This window comes from Nannobrachium achirus (assembly GCF_963921795.1).
Source record: "Nannobrachium achirus genome assembly, chromosome: 8".
Classification (NCBI taxonomy): domain Eukaryota; kingdom Metazoa; phylum Chordata; class Actinopteri; order Myctophiformes; family Myctophidae; genus Nannobrachium; species Nannobrachium achirus.
The window spans coordinates 42,700,410-42,722,958 of NC_137817.1; the positions used below are offsets into that span (position 1 = coordinate 42,700,410).

The 22,549-nt window shown below is 41.5% G+C and overlaps 1 protein-coding gene across 1 annotated transcript in view; it reads right to left on the reverse strand.

The window, feature by feature from the left end:
• The window catches only part of rab4b (RAB4B, member RAS oncogene family), a 32,004-nt gene that overhangs the window by 4,932 nt on the left and 4,523 nt on the right, over nucleotides 1–22,549 (reverse strand). Inside the window, exons 2-7 of the mRNA XM_080731433.1 lie at nucleotides 18,116–18,196; nucleotides 11,126–11,240; nucleotides 10,270–10,332; nucleotides 6,841–6,995; nucleotides 3,506–3,601; nucleotides 1,888–2,075 (exon numbers count right to left, since the gene is read on the reverse strand). Of these exons, the coding sequence (XP_080587559.1) occupies nucleotides 1,960–2,075; nucleotides 3,506–3,601; nucleotides 6,841–6,995; nucleotides 10,270–10,332; nucleotides 11,126–11,240; nucleotides 18,116–18,196 (626 nt within the window). The 3' untranslated portion in view covers nucleotides 1,888–1,959. The remainder of the gene's footprint in view (nucleotides 1–1,887; nucleotides 2,076–3,505; nucleotides 3,602–6,840; nucleotides 6,996–10,269; nucleotides 10,333–11,125; nucleotides 11,241–18,115; nucleotides 18,197–22,549) is intronic.

The following is a 22,549-nucleotide window of genomic DNA, read 5'->3' on the forward strand; positions in this document are numbered from 1 at the left end:
CCTAAATGGGTTAAGTACTGAACTTAAGTAGAAATATGAGGTATTTGTACTTTACTTGAATATTTCCAATTTCCAAATACTTTTGCTTCAACTCCACTACATCTCAGATCCAAGTACTGTACTTTTACTCCACAACAGTTATTTGAAAACTTTAGTTGCAAGTTACCTTGTAATTTTGGATTATTATTACAAACATATATTAACCACTTCAGTCCTATATAGATGTCAGCCATTTGAAAATAGCCAAACTACAAGCTCACAATGCGTTGCGAAACGATGCATTGTGAGCTTGTAGATCTGCTATTTTCAAAATATTTGTAAACATTTGAAAACTTGCTTGCAATGGGACATTCTGATAATGAGTAGTTTTTCTTTTTGTACTTTAAGTACATTTTGATACCAATACTTTTGTAGTTTTAACCAAGTACTTCTGAATTCCACACATTCACTTGTAACAGTATTCCTATATTGCAGTATTGATACTTTTACTCAAGTGAAAGAATGTGAGTACTTTTTCCACCACTGCAAATGAGGATTACACTGCAACCCTGTCACTGACAAAAAACATCAACAAGAAAAATTATTTCTTTACGCATTAGAAGGAAATCAAAACCAGGCATGTGTTGTTTTAAACGAGTCTAACAAGTAACATGGTTAAAATGGAATTTGGAAAATGGAAAAGTTCAATGGGTTTATATCGTTTAGGAGGTTGGCGTGTCTGAAAAAGAAATATTATTGAATTGAGCAACTTAGAAAAACTGTCTGGGGAGCACACAAAAGCCAGAGTAGACCTGACAATGACCCCAGAAATGTTTTAAAGTGAAAATGTCCTTTAATAACAAAAATAATAATGATAAAAAAGTATCCTCATCATGCCAAAAGCCTGTACTAGGAAGCCAGTTCAACATACCCAGGATATCCTTTAGCTATTTGCCTTCTACAACGCCAACAACTGCAATCAACACTATTAAGCGGTCACACGAAGGGGCTACAGTTTGACCAACATTAACTAAACTACTGGCAGCAGAGCAGCATATTTCAGAGAGCAAGCCATAATATTTGACAAATATGAACAATTCAAACACAAAAAAACAGGCTAAAACCAACAGAGTTGTAGGCAGCTGTCAAATCCGTGAAGGACAGATGCCAACAATCTTTGCTGGGTTCCCAGATCGGGGCAGTAGATACACAGTAGTTGTTTCTTAATCAATAACCACATTAAACATACCCTGGCGTCCCTATTTGGGCAACAACAAAAAAAGTTTGTTTTGTTATTTGTCGAACAATGAAGTATATATTAACCTTATTCCTTCAGCAACAACCCTGGCGGTGTAAGACGACTTGGGTGAAAATAAAGAGGTCAACATAAGAAGATAATTCAAAGAGCTAAGAGGCAGGCTTACTTTCACATCTTACAATAACATCAAGACATTAAGTGTTTCAGTTAAACCCAACGTTACCTTCGCTAATCCCAAATCCTACCAAAAAACGTAGTACTAGCTCGTGGATAATATCCTAATATGTTGTAAACCGGTGTTTTTCAAACGTTTTAGCCCAAAAAAGAAATTAAACATTTGCCTGGGACCCAAACTAGTGAAAACAGCAGATCTACAAACTCACTAGCTATTTTCACTTCTTCTTAAACTGTGTTTTCTAATTTATGGAATTTTGTAGATTTCTCTTTAATTTATTCATGACATTACTTAGAAAAATCATTGAAAATGTTTTATTTTATTTTATAATAATTCAAAACTAAATGTAGGAAACTACACAAAAAAATTAAGGGACCCATAAAAATATGTCCGTGACCCACAAATGGGTCCCTGACCCAGTGTTTGTGAACCAGTGATGTCAAAGTTTGACGGCTGACGTCAAAGCGCCACTGACCTGTAGGGGGCGTGGTGTGAGCGTGGGCCTGGATGATGAGAGGGGGTTGAGGTGAGGGCAGCGCCCCGACCCCTAGCAGTTACACTGCTGTTTGTTCTGCGTCGTCGTTCCTCTGGGCTGTCTCAGCTGCCGCAGGGAAGCGTCTCCGTACTGGATGCCTGATCCCATCCTCTCTGGGTCTAGTTCACCTTTGACACCGGCAGGGTAATCACGTCAGTCAGAGGAGGCATAGGAATAACAGGCGGTATAAACAGACAAGTTGAATGGTAATGTTGACAGGGTGCATGCACGCACGCTGATACGCAAGCAAGCAAACACACACACACACACACACACACACACACACACACACACACACACACACACACACACACACACACACACACACACACACACACACACACACACACACACACACACACACACACACACACACACACACACACACCCTAAGGTCTTATATTTTTGCATTCGTCATTACTTTTTCATTTCATTATGACTGTTTTCAATAGGTTTAGTTATTTTTTTTTTAATATAAAATACAATATAATGTATTCATCAGAGGCAAGATTAAAAAAAGGATTGTTCAGTGTTTCAGGGCGCAAACAACAAATATCTTCGTAAATCTGTGAGATTGCACCCTTAAGAACTGGTAATGGGGCCAAGAAAGTGTCTATGGCAGTGTCATCTGGTAATTTGGGAAAGGCAGGAAATGTATTACGGACAAAGTTGCGGACTTGTAGATATCTAAAAAAATGCTGTTTGGGAATGGAATATTCATCTGCAAGTTGTTGGAAAGATGCAAAAACGTTTTCAATATATAGGTCCTTAAAGGTATGAATACCAAGACCCGACCAGGTTGAGAAGACACCATCTAGCAGGGAGGGATGAAATGCATGGTTAGAAGCCAATGTAATAACATATTTTCTTTATCCTTTATTATGTATATATTCTTTTTTAATTGTTGTTTAGGGTGAGAATTTCAATCCTCATACCACTGTTGTATATTTGATGTTTGTACAAAAGAAGCTGCTACTCTTATTATTGTACCACTTCATTGCCTTAAATGCTTCACTTGAAAATCAAATAAACAAAGTAAAAAAGAAAAAAGGATTGTTCAATAAATACAAAACATCATACCATTATAAACTAATATTCTCACTTAAAACTGGCAAATGTAACTGAAATGGTAGACTTCATATCCACCGACAATACTGCTAGGCCTATGTATGACAACATTGTTTTTGGTCGTTTTAACAAAATACAGTTTCGGTTAGTTGTAATTGTCTTTGTTTGAATTTTTATTCTAGTAACTAAAAAGCGAAACAAATCCACATCTCGTTAGGTCATCAGTTTAAAGGCTAGTCCGCTTTTTTACTGTTTTGAAAAACATTCTAAAATAGTTCAAATAGACGATCTACAAGCTCACAACGTGTTGCAGAAATAGTAAAACATGGCTAATACGTTTAGGGATAAGGAGTAAGGCAGCGCGAAAGATAGGGCGCACAGTGTCAATAGAGAAACTAGGTCAGGGAATGCGCGCAAAATCAACAGTCATACAGGAACACCTAACCGACACTGACACACCTCATGAACCAACAGAGGGAGGACAGCCTACCTGACTCGATCTTATTGAGGATGTTGCGGGCACACTTCAGGAAACCCTCCTCCACGTTCTCTCCTGTCAGAGCGCTGGTCTCCAGGAACATCAGCTCTGCATTAGATGGAGGGAGGTTTGGATGGAGGTTTAGACCATTGAGACCTGAGGCTGATTCTAAAAAGGTCTTCTAAACAGTTTTCAGTAAGTGTTGCTCATGTCAAGGACAACCAAAATGATACGTATTTGGCCGTGGAGAGTGGAGACCCCCCATCTCCACATTGTCAAAATCTTTGAATATGTAGATTTTTTAATTAATGTGCTATATACTGTATATATATAGCTAAAAATCTAAAATGACACAGGTGCTTTCCCGTCAGGAGGAATACAGTTTGCTGAAGTTTACAGTTTGCATATTTGCATATAATAGCCTTGGGAACCAACGGTTCCCGAACCATGTGGCCCACAGTTAAGGCCTACCTGTATCTCCTGTTTCTATAGCGTGAGGCAGCTTGATGAGATGTACTGTACATCAGCCAAGACATACCAGTCCACCCCATGGACGCTGACACTCGTATGTCGCAGGGACTTCTCCCGGGGCGGAGATGGTGTTTGCATCTGTTAGATCAGCTTATTTTATTCTGACCATAATCAGCGCCAGCGGTCATTTCATTTTTGCCATTATGTCCTACTCAGCATTTCACGAGTATATGATGTAAGCGCAAAATGGCAAATGGGTGAATATGGTCTACAGGTGTAAATAAAAAATAAAAGAGCAATACTTCTTAGTGTTCCTACGCGTCACATTTTTGCAGTTATATAGTGATGCGTGGACACAACTAAGATGACAGCCGTTGCCTCAGAGATCTACATATACGGCCATAACATTGGTATCGGCGGTGCAGCGCAGGTGTGAGTCCAGGCTTCACTCAAAACTCATCTGTTGTGCATAAGTTTTGAGTGAAGCCTGGACTGCGGGCACCTAGGCTCCAATGTAGCCTGACGAGGTTCCAGTCCCAATCCCGATGGCCTTTGTTGCGTGTCACTCCCCATCTCTCTCCCCATTTCCTGTCTAACTTACATCACTATCAATAAAGGCATAAAAAGCCCCCCAAAAAGGTCATTATGATTTCATTCATCACATGGCATCCATTTGTAGCTATTTACGAGTTTTGAGTGGCTTTCAAATCAATCAATTGGGTAGTTTTGAGTGGATTTTGTCCATCTTCCACATCTCCATCCACTTGTAGGTTTTACACAGTATGATTCATTCATCCTTGAGAGTGCCCTGGTCTGAATGATGGACTGACTCTCCACTATTAAAGAAATGCATCATGTGCTCCTATCAGCCGGGTGCAAAAAAGAAAAGAAAAATCACACCCGTGTGAAGTGGAGCTGTGTGTGTGTGTGTGTGTGTGTGTGTGTGTGTGTGTGTGTGTGTGTGTGTGTGTGTGTGTGTGTGTGGATCATGTGTACCGATTTTTGTGACATTTGAAGAAAATATGTAGGAAAAGGAGCAAAAAGTGTGTTTTGGAGAAAATTCAAGATGGCGGAAAATCTATCATGGCGCAAATGGGCGTGGCCTATATGGGGAGATGCGTCATGACCCAAGGAATCCAGGGAAAAAATATTTTTAATTTTCCGACCTACGGTTCAAGAGTTACAGGCCAAAACGTAAAGTGGGGTGTTATGGCGCCACCATGCGGCCAAATGACACAATTATTTTTTATTTAATCCTTGAAATCATTATGAACCTCCTCTCCAAGTCTTGAAACTCTAGCCCCTATGGTTTGCGAGAGACAAATAATTGAATGTGAGTTTTTGCGATTCCCATTATAAGTCAATGGGGAAAATTAATTCACTAATAAATTAATATCAATTAAACTATAGAACCTTTCTCTTAGAAAAGTAATAGCCCACGATTCCCGAGTAAGCCGTTCGATTTGACATATGGCGCGAGTGTGTGGTGGCAAAACTGTGGGACTAGTGGCGTGCCGAAGTTTAGGAAGTTCAGGCTACATACAGACACACACACAGACAGACACACAGACAGACCCACACGGCCACGTATAGGGAGCCTGTGCTTCACACAGCTCCAAAAAAGAACTCTCCTTCATATGAACATGTAAAAACTTCACCTTGAAGACACTTCCATTCCAGTGACCCTGCACAGAACACTGAAAAATCTACTTCCTATTTTTGCAATATCCAAATTAACACCTTCTAAGCCTGGCCGTACTCCCTCGGACTTCCTACTGGGTCCCATCAGCCACGCCGTCTATTCCCGGACTTTTGATATAAATTATAATAAAAAAAAAAAAAACATCGGAAATTCTTCTCTGTGTCTTTTTGGAGCGATCTGAAAGGGTTAATATGCTCTGACAGTCATTTTCTGGTGCTGGGTGTGATACTCCTAATATCCAGCAGGCCACGCCGTTGACTCACATTCTGGATGGATGGCTGGCCAGGAGGAGCCTCATCCTCTCCCCAGTGTTGAAACTCAGCAAGAAGCTCAAACAAGATGGCTGGTCTTTGTCTCTGTTCGTGGATCGCGGTTTCAATCACGTTCGGGCGCCGCTTCTCTATCGCTCCTTTCCCTGCTTCGCCGCACGTAAACGAATGGAATTGATCTCCCCTCCGCCTCGCCAAAGTAAGATCGCCGACCTCTGCAGGATGAATATGTACGCTGTGTCGAGCACTCCAGTACGTGTTGTTATCATGTGGGCTTTGTTTTTTTAAAACATGTTTGTAAATAAATGGCTTATTTCTTCGGCGCTACCTCTGTTCAGAGGGTTCTGCCGCGGCTTGCAACGTGTTAAAGCCTGTGAATTAGAAAGAACTGGCACAGAAATTAACCTATCAAACACTAAAAGGCATGAATGCAGTATGAAGCAGGCCCTAATAAGTTACCATAATGGACATGATATGTCCACTGTTGTGTATTATACAGCACACAAACAAACAGTCCGCGACTTCAAGTCATTTTACAATTGTGGCCCCTTGCCTAAAGTGCAGGTTGTTCACCATTGTAGTTTTTTTTATAGTTATACTGCTCAGTGTGAATGGCCCTATAATCTAGTTGAATACTATCAGCTAGTTTGGCCTTTCAAATTGTTTAGAATGTATTTTATTATTATTTTGGTAAAATATAAAAAAAAAAAAAGAAAAAGAAAAGAAAAAGTAACGGTAATTTGTTGACAAGAACTCTCCAAAATCAGAATCGGCAATGTGCGCCAAAAAAAGTGTCCTCATCTGGGTGTGTGATTAAAGGTAGTTACCATTCTCCTGGGTCTGGGTCTGTGATTAAAGGTAGTTACCATTCTCCTGGGTCTGGGTCAGTGATTAAAGGTAGTTACCATTCTCCTGGGCAAAGCGTGAGGCCTCCAGGAAGGTCACCTCTCTGTCTGCGTCCAGGTCCTTCTTGTTGCCACAGAGGATAATGACGATGTTTGGGCTGGCCAGCGTCCGTGCGTCTGTCAGCCAGTTGGTCAGGGCATTGTATGTCTCCCGGCTATGTGACAGACAAGATGGGACAGACGGACAGACAGTGGGACAATGTGGTTACACTTCAACCCATTTAGACCTGGAAAGCCTATACGTTAACTTGTTATGCCTTTCAATCCAGAAAAGCACCCTTGTCATGTTATATTTTAGATACCTAGAAAAACATGTTTTTTTTAAAAAACATAGGTTTTTGAGAAACTCATGTTTCTATCATCAGTGGTGCTCAAACCTTTTCATGTAGGATCCCCAAAATTATAGGTATTTGGCCACGGACCCCCATCTCAAAATATGTTGTTCCGGGGACCCCCAGTAGCAAAGATTTGAGTTACAAAGGTTTGCTTTTGTACCGAGTGCCGTGCTATGAGCTTGTATATCTGTTATATTTCAATAGCTAAAGTATAAAATGATTCTTAACGGGTTAATACCCTACTTGTAGCGAGTGTAGCAGATCTACAAGCTCGGAGCGGCTTGATGGCCGAGGCTATCACGGAATCAAATGAATAAAGAACCCAAATTACGGTATTTCCCCCACCTTTTTTTTCTCTTCCACCCAGAAATCAAATTCCACAAAACTAGGTCAAGTTAGTACACAACAGAGAGCTGATTTAACCCTCGTGAGCAGACAGTCGTACAGAGAAAGTGTCAAAGAGAACTTGTTTTGGTGGTGAGGTCACTGGTCGCCATGGTGACGGCCCGCCGGTGTCCATGGCGACGCGAGGCCCGCGAGGTGAAGGGAAGGGTGTGGGTCTGCAGGATAATGTCCCACAGCTGCACTCAAGACAACGCTAAGAGGATGAGGTCAACGCCATTCTCTCCAACTCTCTGCATGTACCTCTCAGTTATTCAGCTTTGATGAATGTCTCTCGTCCCGTTCTCTCTCTCTCTGTCTCTGTCTCTCCCCCATTTGTCTATTTCAATGGTTAGCGTTGCTGGTCGTTTAAGTTTCACTTTTTTATGGGTTTTTATTTGTATTTATTCTATTTTATAAATACAAAAAAATCTTTACAATGTAACAGGATTACCTTTCTTGATTGTTTTTATGCATTTACTGTTGTGGAGCACTTTAGGAACCTTGTGTTTGTAAAATGTACTACCGCTATATAAACTAGAAAGATGCAATTTGAAATTGCGAGTGTGTTTGCTGATGGTTGCTGGCTATATTCTACATTAAGCTAACTGTCATGTGAAGCCTATGACGTCTATCACATCTGACATCATACATACAGTACAATCCCTTGGAGTCTTCCTCCATATATGGGCATTCCCATATGAAGTCCTGTTAGATATGGGCTTAATATTGATGACATTAGGGGTCTCCATATATGGGCATAAAAGGGATTCTGTTAGAGTGGTTCCCATGACATAACAGTGATGTCAAAGCGTGATGTCAAAGCAGGAAACCCATAGACCATCACAGGTGACATCACATGTCACAGTGATGTGTCAGGGGAACCACAGTGTCAGGCGGTACCCGTCCGGACGGACGGACAGACGTATACGGACAAGCTGTGACGGTTCTGATAGTAAACTGTGACCTATGGTCAGACTCAGAATACATTGGATTGATTGGAATGGTTCTCAAAGCGCGCAGGGGTTGACACTAAGGAATCAGAGGCACTTGCCCGTCTGGGCAAATAAACAGTCGGTCAAGTTCTACGTGCCCAAAGGTCATGCCCACGAAAAGTAAATTTTATTAATATTAAATCCAATTGATAACTGCCGAGTGGAAAAGTCACTTTGAAAGTCTGAATGAGCGCAACTACCACTTGTGAAACGCTGCATTATTAGGTCGTTCATGAATTACCAATAATATTTAATGAAGGTGGATGCTTCCCCATTCCAGCACACTTGCCTGTCGAGAAACCTGAAAGCAAACTCCACTTGCTCGAACGTTTTATTTACTTGCCACGGGCAGTCGGTCGGGTAACCGTTAGTTTCAACCCCTGGCAATCAGCTATTTTCAAAAGATTGTGAGACCACATCTTTTTAACAACAAGATGTCCAAACAAATACATATCAATTTGGAGAAGCCTAACATGAAAATGTTAGGAAAAGGACGTGGTCAACAACTTCATCTTCCTCTCCAACTCCCACAACGTTTCTCTCAGTTATTCAGCTTTGATGAATGTCTCCCCCGGTTTGTCCATCTTTCTTCCTCTGTATCTCCACTTTCCTTCCATGCACCTTCTCTTATTTGACACTTTCTCTAATGGACTTTCACTTTCCAGACTGCTGCTGTCTGCAGAGTAGACGCCGCCATATTACAGCTATATTCCCTCCTTCATCTGAACATACACACTGTCTCACATATGCGCTCTGTATTACACACCTGTCACTCTGCATTAGAGCACTCACTCCATCTTGATTATGCCAGCGCCCTGCGGAAAACGCAGCCTTATCAAACGAGACGTTGTGGTTTGGACTCTTGTCACATGGTGCCACCGTCTCTGCCTCAGCAGCAGAGTAACTCGCGCAGCATGTGTGGAGGTGACATGGACGTGCTAAAGCTCTATTAGGCCGCACGGGCCGTTGACAGCGGTGCGAATGACAGTATGAGAAAACTATTAGTGGTTCTCTAATGAGTGGGCTCTGGGGACCACTCAAAGGGGTCATTGAGGCAGGTGCCATGGGGTCCACCAGCAAAACGAGGAACCGCTGAAACATTTAAGCGCTATTTTAAACCTATAAAAACGTCAATATCTGATCCACAAGCTCATGACGCATCGCATCACAACGTGCTTGTATCTATCTTTTTGGACATTTTTAAACTTTACAATAAATTTGGGGGCTCTTGGGCGGCACAGAAGTTGAGTAGCTGCCCACCATGACACAGATAAACCCCATGAACTACCTATCCACGTGGTGCATCCGGCTTTATCGAGTGTCATGAACACTCGACAATTTTACTAGAATTTACTATAAAAGAAAAGATCTGGAAGCATGATGTGACACATGTCCACTCATGTCCCCTAGAAGAGAGTATGATTGTGTCACAGGTATTGAAGTACATACAACAGTACAGCAGTTAATTCTAATTCTCTGTCTGCTTTTACAACCGTGCGCAGACGGGAAACCGAGAGCAGAGACCTGTCTCTTGCTGTCAGAGGGACATTGACAGCAGTAACTTGATCGCTTATTTTTTTCCCCTTAAAAATTGCTTTTACCTTCCCTCTCCCCCTGTCCCCCCCCACACACCTGTACTCAGAAAAGCGCTATATAAATTCCAGATATTATTATCATCAACTGACAATAAGATCTTACGTGGCATTTCTGTTCCCTACCTTGTGATGTCGTAGACGAGCAGCGCCCCGGCGGCCCCTCGATAATAACTGCGTGTCACAGACCTGAGGAGGAAGAACAACAGACCATTATGTTAAGCCTAATTTATACTCTGCAGTACGGTGTTGCTTGCCAAAAAGAGCTGGTCTACAAGCTAACAAACCAGTGGCAGTTAGCTTACAGATCTGCTCTTTTTGGAAAGCAACACTGTCATGGGATGGAGTACAGATTGACCGCTTTAACCCTGGCGGCCATATTTTGGGCATGTCATTATACACAATATACAGTAGGTGAAAATGCCCACTATGTACAAACCTTTCCCCAAAAAAGCTAAGGAGTTCTTCACCCAAAAATTACTTTATTTCTATTGTTTACTTTCCCAGTGATTAATGAAGAATCCAAAAATTAAAACACAACTTGATGAATGGAATTAATCAGAGATGTAAATACACTTTTTAAACACTTTCGGGTGATATTTTAGAAAACGTTCTTCAGCTGACTTTGGCAGAAGAGTATCTAAATGGTAGTCTGACTTTATGGATATGGTTTTGCTGTTGTTAAATCAGTAATTCCATAATCCATTCGTCATTTTTGGATTCTCCATTCACTTTTAAGGTCTGTTTTACAAACCACAATTCTCAGTGACTCAAAGTCACAACTGGGTAGGTAAACAACAGTCATTTCTTGGGTGAAGTACTCCTATAAACTTTGCAACGTCGTATAGACAAAACTGCAAGACCAACCCCCAGGTGCATGACTTTCCACTATGGTAAGAACATGAGAGATGTGAATTATTATTAGGGGGGCACGTTGGCGTAGTGCCGTAGTCGCCTCACAGCTAGAAGAGATGTGAATTACCTAAATCGCTCTTGTCCCGCCGTGTCCCAGATCTGCAGTTTGACCGTCTTGCCACCAACGTTGACCACCCTGGAACCAAACTCTACTCCTATAGTGTGGTTGGAGTCTTGCTTGACTGCAGCATGGAGGGGGGGAAGGACAGAGGGAAAGTTACTCACGCCGCGATGTCGACAAAACTCTAATCTTCTTTAGAGATTCGGTCTTAAGAGAGATGTGAGAGATTTGATCTGTTGAGCGGAAATCGAAAATGATATGGGTCGTTTGGCTGTGGGAGTTTGATGTAAAGTCATATTGTAAAAAACCCTACGAAAAAAAAAAGAAAGTTTGCATTGCCACTTTCCAACGCTTTCAAGTCAGCTTCCAGAGACAGAGCTGTGATCTATAATGTGTTGGTGTGTTGTGCTTGTTTTAAAGACATGAGCGGTTATCTTCAAACAGCTCATATCCATATCAGAGGACTGGAGGGAGTCCCTGAGAGATTAACACCGGCCAACACTACCCCTCTCTCGGTCTCTCTCTCCACTGACAGCACTGGAACTTGACTTGGAAGTCTTTTCACTAACAAGCCTCTCTGTGCACATGCATGCATATGTGATTTAGCTGGCATTAGATTACAAATATTATATTAACCAAAGCTACATTTATTAAATCTAGATTAATAATGTACTGCAAATTCTGGTAAATATTGCAATTCACTGTGTACCGCAAAACATGTGAGCACAGATTTTACAGCATCATTTTGTCACGGTTAATTCCCATGGTTAGTATCTGCGCCAATTTCTATCAAATGAAAGACTTCTTTGTGGTAGGCCTGAGATTCTCCACTGCAGCAGGATAATTGCACTTTTTTTCATACTTCATAAAAAAACCTCTCCTTTTTCTTTAATCCATTACTTGTATTAATAGCACAATGTACGATTTTGAAATGTTTACAATTTCATGTTTTGTATCGTTCCTAGCACTTATTCACTTCTATAATAACAGCACAAAATAACTGGGTTAATCTTAGAGTTCACTCAAAGGACCTTGGCCTTGGCCAATAGTAGTGGTGGCACCCAAAAACTAAAATTAAACCAAACCAAACCAGTATGTTTGAGTGCTGGCGAGTCTATTGCAGAGAATGAGAAACACTGTAGCACTTGTTGTATGTGCCGTTTACAAACTGTGCTTCCCTGCAGTACAACTGCTTCCAATCCATCCAGGTGGGGTTTCACTTCTCCATCAGATTTCATGCCCCAAAGATTTAGAACAGCACAGCACTGCTTACACAATGGCCAAATGTCAGCAGCTAGGGCTGTCACAATTATTACATAATCGTCAAATTGTGATTATTTGACATAATCGCGATTATTTTTCATAATCGTCACAATCGTTTCCATGTTGAAAAACGTTCATATTTAAAAAAAAAGAGTCAAAAATAGTGGAAATAGCAGATCTACAAGCTCACAATGCGCCGCGATTCGACGCGTTGTGAGCTTGTAGATCGGCTATTTCCACTATCAATGTTCTTTTTTAACTCATTTAGTGCCAGCGCCCTCTAGGGGCCATAGAATGCCAGGGTATCTCTCATAGGCGAGCGCTTTAGCTTCCAGGACCTCACCTTCCAGGACCTCACGTGCTCACGTTCATGCACGTCATGGAAAGGTCCCGGATGATAATGCTAACAGAATGGCGATTCCCATTTTGTCATCTAAAAGATCATTTTTGGGCGATTTCGCCGTAAATAAACCTCGCGCCGCTTCCCTAAAGACACAATCCAGAGATATAAGCCTTCAAAGATGTGGTCTTTCATTGGATTAGGCGGAGATTGGCGATTTCGTTCGCAAATAACGGCCGGCCGGGAGGTTGCTAGCTTTCGGCTAGTAGCTAGAAAAATCAGGCCAGGCTTCAGAAGGCCTCTTATCATTTTATTCATTTCATTAAAAAAAGCCGAACTACTTCGGGATCGGCACACTCGTATACTCATCGGAAGCGGCGCCGAACATTGGGTGAACATTGGGGAGCTCAAAAATGTATTTTAAACCATTTTTAATGGAATATATCGTCGGACAGAGTAGAATGGCTAGCTGGCTAGCGGCTAGCGAGCCAGGACCACCCACGACTCTACAAGCAGCTCGGGGTAAGTGAATTAATAAAAAAAAAATTGTATTGGATTGAAATAAAGCCGAACTAGTTCGGGATCGGCACAGAATGAGTTAAGTATAAAGTTGTCAAATATGTCAGTAATTTCTCTGTATATTTAGGTTATGTGTCATATCTATCATGTGCAACTTAAAAGCCTAAAAGCCAAACAGAAATGTAATTGTCATTGACAAAAACACAATTAAATCGTTAATCGCAATTATTTGAGGGACAAATAATCGTCATGTCAAATGTCATAATCGTGACAGCCCTATCAGCAGCCTACAATATGTTCATGTCTCGGACAGATTTTCTCACAATGTTTGTATGAATACAATTTGCCAGGAACCGGCTGTAAAGCACGCTGACATTAGAGGAAGTGCCAGTTTTATGGCTTAACAGTGTGTCAGCTCCCAGGAGAATACCTTGTTAAAGAGAAAGACTGACAATGACCGCAACCAGGTCTTCAAAGGTCAAAACATTGTTCACAGGCTTTAATTATAACGCTGACACATAGTTCTTCTTTTTCTTCTCTCAGTGAAAGTACTGTTGTCCAGCACCAGTTATTTTCACTTTTTGGTTTAAATGCGCTTCCGTTTGGACTCCATGACACAACAGCATACTAAACATACTTAATATTGTAATTATTAGATATCAGACTATAACTTCTGGAAAGAATCGCAACACAGAAACATCAGGATACCAAGTAGACAAAGGTGCCATCAATTGCTTAGCCTTTGAGCGTGTGAGCAGAAATTGATATATTTCCACTGACTATTAACACATTGACCGCCATTTTAACATACCTCCGTACTCCCACCTGCCATTCGTCTCCATAGACTTCCATGTAATTGGGTGTGCACGGATCATGCACACCCATGCCTAGATAATGCACCACGTGTGTCCACCTTGCTCACAGCTTTCAAACAAAAAAATCCGAATGGAAATCCGTTCAGGCATTCCTGAGATAACAGCCACTATGTTTAACAAAGATGGCTGCCAAAATGGCTGCCATGCTTGAAAGATGGGGTTGCTATGGGGGTTAAACATGAAATTTCGCGATTGCTATCATGCCTACTCCATTTTTTGGGGTCAAAATTTAAAAAAAAAAATTTTTTTTTTTGAAAAAAAAAAAAAAATTTTTTTTTTTTTTTTTAAATTCTCGGGACTATCGGGCCTGGCGGGGAAAGACATTGGAATAATCTCGGGACTATCGGGCCTGGCAGGGAATGAGTTAAAGACATGTTCTTCTATAAAGCCAGTCAAAAGGTAAAAGTAATATTCTTTGTTGCGACCGTAGGTCGCAGTTACTTGCACACTATCCAAACCTCCACCGGCTGTCCCTCCGTCACTCTGTCACACGTCACACTTTTGCCCTGCTCATATCTCTGCAACCGTTGCCCCGATCCATGCCAGATTTTGCACACACACTCCTTGCCTGCCAAACTACAACCTCCAAGGACCCCCGGAGTTTCGGGGACCCCCAGGTCCCTGGGGGACCCCCAGGTGTAAAAAATTACCAAATGTGCAAAAATGACCAAATGACCACCCCAACGGGGCTGCTCTCTCTGTGTCACACACACACACACACACACACACACACACACACACACACACACACACACACACACACACACACACACACACACACACACACACACACACACACACACACACACACACACACACACACACACACACACACACACACTCTCTCTCTCTCAAACATAATGTGTGACCTGCCAAGTGGCAAGGAATGTTGCCACTGTCCTCTCTCTCTCTCACACACACACACACACACACACACACACACACACACACACACACACACACACACACACACACCCCCCTTCACACCAGGGAGTCCAGGAAGGATGAGCCTCCATGCTTAAATAAACAGACCTGGGTCCACTATCAAGATCTGCCTGTGGGTGTGTCTACTTTTAGCAGGAGAGCTTGCATCTTGCATGCTAGTGCATTTGTGGCATTTCTCCCAAACTCAATGAAGACAACACACTTTGGACACTGCTCCTACAGAATTTGCCCTAAAATCACACAAACCACTACACAGTATCTCTACAGTCACCCTGCTCCTACAGATTTTGCCCTAAAATCATGCACACCAGTACACAGTATCTCTACAGTCATGTAATCACAACGCATCTGTCCCATCTAGCGCCACCATCAGGACGATTTTGCACAAACTACTTTTTGGCCTATTTATGGAGATAAGCGACCAACGGTCGCTTATCTCCCGATTAGGGAGTCTTACTGGTATATAAAAGACATAAGTTAAAGCTCAAGGGTAGCTACTTATCACTTATTTTAAACACAACCATTATCCCCAATGGCAGTTGCAAGGAGTTGCATTGGTTTGGACTGGCCTTAAGAATCAACAACCAAAAAAATACAATGATATAAAACAGTATATGAATGGTATTTGTGGTATATTTTCATTTGATCAAATTGCTATTATCGGTCCAGATTCTCTTTCTGCACTTTATTGACAAAATCATTGGTTCTTTTTGATTATTTTTCCAAGAAAAAAGATAATAAAATAAAAGATCATTAATATCAGAAAGAAGCTATTATTCTATTCTTTCTCCAGCAGTGAATAAGGATGACGTAGAGAGAGAGAGACTATTGCAAGGAAAGCAAAAACTGCAAATTCATGCTCACTAGACAGATGTTTTGATAAATTGCTCCCATCTCTCACCACCCATTACTGGCAAGGGTTTTATTACGTGAAAACCTCTCATGTCATACTCTGCCCTAATCACACACTATGTGTCTGTACAACCTTATTTGCAACTATGGAAATCTCACACCCATAAAATCTCATTTAAAGGTTTTCCTGTTTAGAATATGGTTTTGGGAAGCGTCCCTGACAGCTCTCTATGCACACGTTTTACCCAGTAAGACAAAACATTTTTCTGAAACACTTCCAAAAATGTAAATATTTTGTATCGTCTCCGTCTTGTGGAGACCTCATACTGTATGTCCATAACTGTGACTTTTCAGGATTTAAAAGCAAAAAAAATTGCAAAAGTAGTAGATCTACAAGCTTGAAACATGGCGTGATTTGTTTGTGCTTTTGTGCGACACTGCAGTATGATCAAGTAGTGGCATTAGTTTAGTAAAAAACAAACAAAAAGTTAACCCTTTCCAAGCCACGGGGAGACCCTTAATATTAAAACCGGAATATACCGGACATCTGAGCAAGGGTGTCTCAGCCGCGCCGTCTTTTACCGTACTGGGTCATTAAAACCGAAATAAATTGATTTTTATCCGAAAATCGGCGATCGTCTAACCTTCCCTAGTCACCGCTCGTCCATCGATAGCTCATGGCTGCTTTGACATGAAGCAGAAGTGACGTCAGTTCCATTCCTTCTTTAAGCTTCCTTGCTGTCGTCCGTTTACTGTTTATACACCAGTGCTTCTACAGCAGCAGTGCTGCGGGCTATGCGAGCGAAACTTTTTATTTCTACTCTTGAGTCACACATGGATTATTTGAGGCGACATTTACGTGAACGGATCACGCACGCGAAACGCACAGGGACACGATGCGTCGGGCGAATCCCCCACTCTAAGCCAATGCAGATTGAGAATTTCACAGGGAACTGTGGTGAGTAAAACAATGAAGAAGACCACGTGATATAGCGCTGGATGTCTGGTAAAATGAATGCGGTTCAGATCATAATATAATAATAGAAATTTCACGGCTAATCTACCAACAACCATTCTATTTCAGCTGGCAAACTGTTAAAATATGTTTTCCGCCCGACAACAGCAATATATAGCAACAGCTAAAATGACACGGATGCGTTTCCAGCTTGAAAGGTATAACAACGTATGGCTGTAACAGGTCCAAACAAGCTGACATTTTAGTTGATGATTTGTCGTACAAATAATTGCACTCAGCGATGTAATAGTGTTTTTGGCATTGAACATTGTAACATTGTTAGCCTTTCGGAAACAGAAATTGCACAGGGAAGATATGATACATAAATCATTAAATATTCAAAGAAACAACTGACAAAGGCTGTTCCAATAATCAAAGTAATGTACTATGACAAATCGGAGATATCAGACTTATGTTTTAGATGTGGCACAGAAGAGGGCTCCTTTTTACATACTTTTTAAAGTTAAAACATTCTGGTATGATATCTGTGATACACTGGCTAAAATTATAGCTGCTCCCTTCCCGTTAGTCCTTGTACTTTGCCTCTTATGCAATTTCACCACCATCAGTGCAAATCTAAGAAAACACAAAATAAAATGTATCGAGGTCACGAGGTGGCACTTGGAGTTGCTGGTAAATGTATTGCAATAACTTGGAAGTCTGACTCCCCTGTCCTCATTACGAGATGGTTCTCAGAAATGAACAGTTGTGAAACATTGTCATTACCCGTGTCAGAGATGTTATACGTTATTTACAGCTGTCTGGGTCTGGTATTTCTTGAAGCTACTTGATGTCTAGTCTAGACTTTATCCAGTATATCTGTCTCTTCTTGTTTCTTTTACTTTTATTCTCTTGTGCGTACTATTATTTTGTATTATGATTTAATGTGCTGTTTTGTATGTAGGTGGGTTTGTATGTGGGGAGGGGAGAGGGAGGTGGGGATTCTATGTATGATGTATTTGTACTTTTACAAAAACAATAAAAAATAAAAAATAAATAATGTACTATGGCCAAAACAGGCTATGTGTTTAATGATTTTATACTTGATTTACTGAATACAGATGAATGGAAACTATTCTGATTATGATGCAAAACAATTGTGAAAATCTCAAATAATCGCTATTGCGTAATAATTGTGACAGATAGTATGAGTATTATCATTCACGTTTTGATGGGTGAAAACTTACACTTGCTCTCAATGAACTGGTGGAGGAGACAGGATTTCCCTGTCCCAGCACTGCCGATCACAAGGAACTTGAACAGGAAGTCTGAAAAAGGAAAGAGGAGGGTTCAGAATATAAACCATTCTCAGGAGGGGCCACACCTTAAATGTATATTTAATCCATTCTGAGCTGCTACACTGACACTGTCCAAAACAATCCTTGAATTAGCCACCAAATCACTGAACCTTGCTTGTGAATAGGGCAGTGTTCACTTGAGCCCTATTTTATACTTCGTCGCACAATGGGTGTCGTGGGGTGAAAATAGCAGATGTACAAGCTCGCCAGCCGTTCCACCGCTATGCGTTGTTAGCTTGTAGATCAAACGCTCTTTTTTCCCATACCTATAATGCTATTGATGCTCAAAAAAGGAACACCAGGTTGAAGCGGGCTCAGTTAGTACTGTACACTTGTTTGTAACAAGTGATCAGGGCTGCTAGTGTGAGGGCCCTTTGGGGAGTGGGGACAGAAAAAGGAAAATCATTAGAATGAGTCCATTATGGCCCGTACGGCTGGCGTGGCAGTCCAGGCACCTCTGGGGCTGGGCTGCTAATGTCGCCTGGCCGAGTCCCGATCCCGGCATTTCTCTCTCCGCATTTCCTCTATCCTCTCGCTATCAAAGGCATAAAAGGCTAAAGATATATCTTAAAAAAAAGAAAAAAGAATGAGTCCATTACTGCAGCTTTCAGCTGAGTTCCATGTACAATTGCTATCTTGGGACTCACAGGAATTCTTCAGCTGGTTGTACAGACATCATGTGTGAAGAGAGTGGCTTCTTGCTCTGGAGAACACAACCCAGCCAACGCACATGATGACCCTGAGGTCAAAAGACAAGTCCTCTTGACAAGCAGCTCTATGGTCCACTCCAAAAGGCTGGCTTTGTGTGCAGTGACCAGAGAGGACAAGGGACATTTGCATGCGTAGGCAGGGCCATACCGTAGTGTAGATCCATGAGATATATAATACTAAACAATATGGGGATTGAGGACTAAGAGGTAGTGTGTGTGTGGTGAGCGAGTGAAACACAATAACAGAGAACTAGTGCTTATGAATGAAACAAAGAGGTAAATAAAAAACAGAGCCTCTATGTTATCCTCCTGTGAGTTCCGTCTAGGTCAATTTCTCTTGAATTTGGGGTCAGTAACCTACTAATAACTGTATTTAAAAACAAAAAACAAAAAAAAAAAGCTTTTTTTCTGAAAATAGTTACAAGCCCACAACATTGTGGGTGTGTAGATGGCTATCAAGAAAAAAAGAAAAGAAAAAGAAATGCAGCATGACATGCCCAAAATAGGACGTTTAAGTGGTTAAGCACTGGTACTGTACCCAGAACTGCTGGTCTGGTAAATGATTACAGCAGGATTACTGGTAAGATTACTGGCCAGGTAAACGCCCCTATGGCTAGGAATATTCAGCTTCACACAAGGTCAACAGAGAGAGCCCACAGTCAAAGCGTCCCCAGGGGGAAAGGAGAGGGGATGAAAATTGATCGTTTGTTTCTCTGTGACATTTAAACACATTATGCAAGCGCTACCGAGTCACATTCCCTTCCTTGGCCCAAACAAATTGTGTGTGCGTGCAGGGGCGTCACAAGGGGTGGGAAAGTGGGACTGAGTTACCAGGGCCCAAGGTGGAGGGGCCCTAGTAACTTTAGCTATTGAAAAATAGCAGATATACAAGCTCACAGCGCGGCACCGAGTGCCGCGCTGCGAGCTTGTAGATCTGCTATTTTTGAAAAGTCGTAAAAATGTAATATATGTATTTTTTAAGCGAACGTTTGTAACTCAAATTTTGCTTCCGGGGTTGGGGGGGGGGGGGGGGGGGGGGGGGGTCGGGTTAGGGGGGTCCCTGGAACTAAATATTTTGACATGGGGGTCCGTGGCCAAATTCATATCATTTTGGGGGTCCTTCACATGAAAAAGTTTGAGCATCACTGACAATGGAAACATGGGTTTCTTGCACAAATTTTCACATTTAAAAAACAAAATAGCAGATCTACAAGCTTGCAGTGCGGCACTCGGTGCCACGCTGTGAGCTTGTATATCTGCTATTTTTCAATAGTTAACATATAGAATCCTTGTACCCAGGGCCCAGAATTTGGTGTGACGCCCCTGTGTGCGTGTATGTGCGTGTGTAAACATGGCCGTTCTCTCAAGTAACATAACCTTGAGATCAAATTCACACTCAGACAGACAGAACAACCACAACAAGCACAGGAAGTGCCACCCAATGGTAGGGATGGGACGATACGCACGATATTATCGTTTATCGCGATAGAAAACACTCACGATAATTGTATCGTGGAGATTAAATTTATCGTGATATCGTCCTCCGTCATGCACTGGGATCAATTCACCTTTTATTTGCCGAGCTGCATATCTGGTACCACTTAAACCCTCTATAGTTGGTAAAAGGTACTTATACTATACGTACTTGAGTTGATAGTCTTTTTTTTTCACTCTCTATCAAATGTCTTTGCCAAAAAATAGACGATCTACAAGCTCACAACGCGTCACAGCTTGTAGATCTGCTATTTTTTGTCAAATGTTCCGCCCCAGAATAATGGATTTTGATTATTGTGATAATATGGTAATTCACGATTTCTTTTGACACAATAATTGTGATATGACATTTTCATATCGTCCCATCCCCACCCACTGGCTGGCTCTCAATGAATGTGACAGCAACACAACTGAACAGCTCTGTTTAGAAAGCTGGCCTGTCGTCGCCCAAACACAGCCATGCTGTCAGTGCAGTGGTGGAGAAAGTACTCACATGTTTTACTTAAGTAAAAGTATCAATACTGCATGGCAGAAATACTCTGTTACAAGTAGAAGTCCAGAATTCAAAATGTACTTGAATTTACTATTACACTATTAGGGTGCCCTCACACCAAAATACCTATGAGAGTGGAATCCGCGTTCCGTCAATGCATTTCAAATGAGAGTGAAGCGGTTTCATGCCAGCAGAGGATTTCTTCAAAAAACGCTCCCTTATCATTGAATTGCATTGGCGGAACGCAGATTCCACTCTCATAGGTATTTTGGTGTGAGGGCACCCTTACACTAATTTACTTGTAGTAGAAAGTACTCATTATTCAGAATGTCCCATTCCAAATGTATACAATCTTTTGAAAATAGCAGATCTACATAGCTCACAATGTGTCGCATCGCGACGCATTGTGAGCTATGTAGATCCGCTGTTTTCAAATGGCCAACATGTATACAGAGCTGAAGTGGTTAATGTATGTTTTGTAATAATATTCCAAATCTACAAAGTAACTATAGTAACTAAAGTTTTCAAAAAGAATGTAGTGGAGTAAAAGTACAATATTTGCCTCAGAGACGTAGTGGAGTACAAGTAAAAGTATTGGAAATTGGAAATACTCTGACAAAGTACAAATACCTAAAAACTGTACTTAAGTAGAGTACTTAAGTAAATGTACTTAAAGTGATAGTTCACCTATTTTTTACATAAAGCTGTGTGAAATACTTGCCATTAAAACAGTGGTTAAAAATGTATTAATTGATTACCAGAGTCCCGTGGTCAGAGTTCTGGTCAGTTTCTAATGAATATTAAGTAGTTCCAATGGGGTGGGGGCAATTTGGCGTGGCCCAATCATTGAAAATAGATGAATACACAAAACTAGCGTAATTTGTATTGTTGGCCTATTTCTACCATATAGAGCGAGGTTTCGTTCTATTCAGCTGCCTGCAAAGCACCTTGTTTTGGGGAAATACGTTGCAGCGGCGTAGTGATACTGGACACAAAAAGTAGTACCATGTGACAGAGGGGTCAAAGTTGAACGAAAGTTGGTCTATTTGGTAGAAATAGGTCAACAATACAAATGAAGCTAGTTTTGTGGATTCATCTATTTTTAATGATTGGGCCATGAGCCCCTGCCAAATCACCGGAACTACTTTATATTCATCTAAAACTGACCAGAACTCTGACCATGTGACTCTGGTAATGAATTAATACATTTGTAACCACTATTTTAATGGCAAGTATTTCACACAGCTTCATGTCAAAAATAGGTGAACTATCCCTTTAAGTAAATGTACTGTGTCAGTGTCAATGTATCAAGACAGTGGAGGAGACAGGAAAAGCAGTGCTGCCCTGGCCATGCCAGCCTGTTTAGTCTATTGTTACCAGCCTCGACAGTGTGGCTGGTATTGTTTTCACCTTTTGCTCAGTCTGTGTGTGGTGTTTATACCGTATAGCTGTGGACAATTTTGGTCAAAGCGACACCATCTGACCACAACGGCGCAACATACAGTCACAAAACTTTGCAGGTTTGTATTTGGGATCACAATGAAGGCCATCGGTGTGGTGGTCCAAGCAAGGGACGCCGGAAGTACGCCGGGGTCAACCGATACTGCCTACTGTAGCTGATTCCAT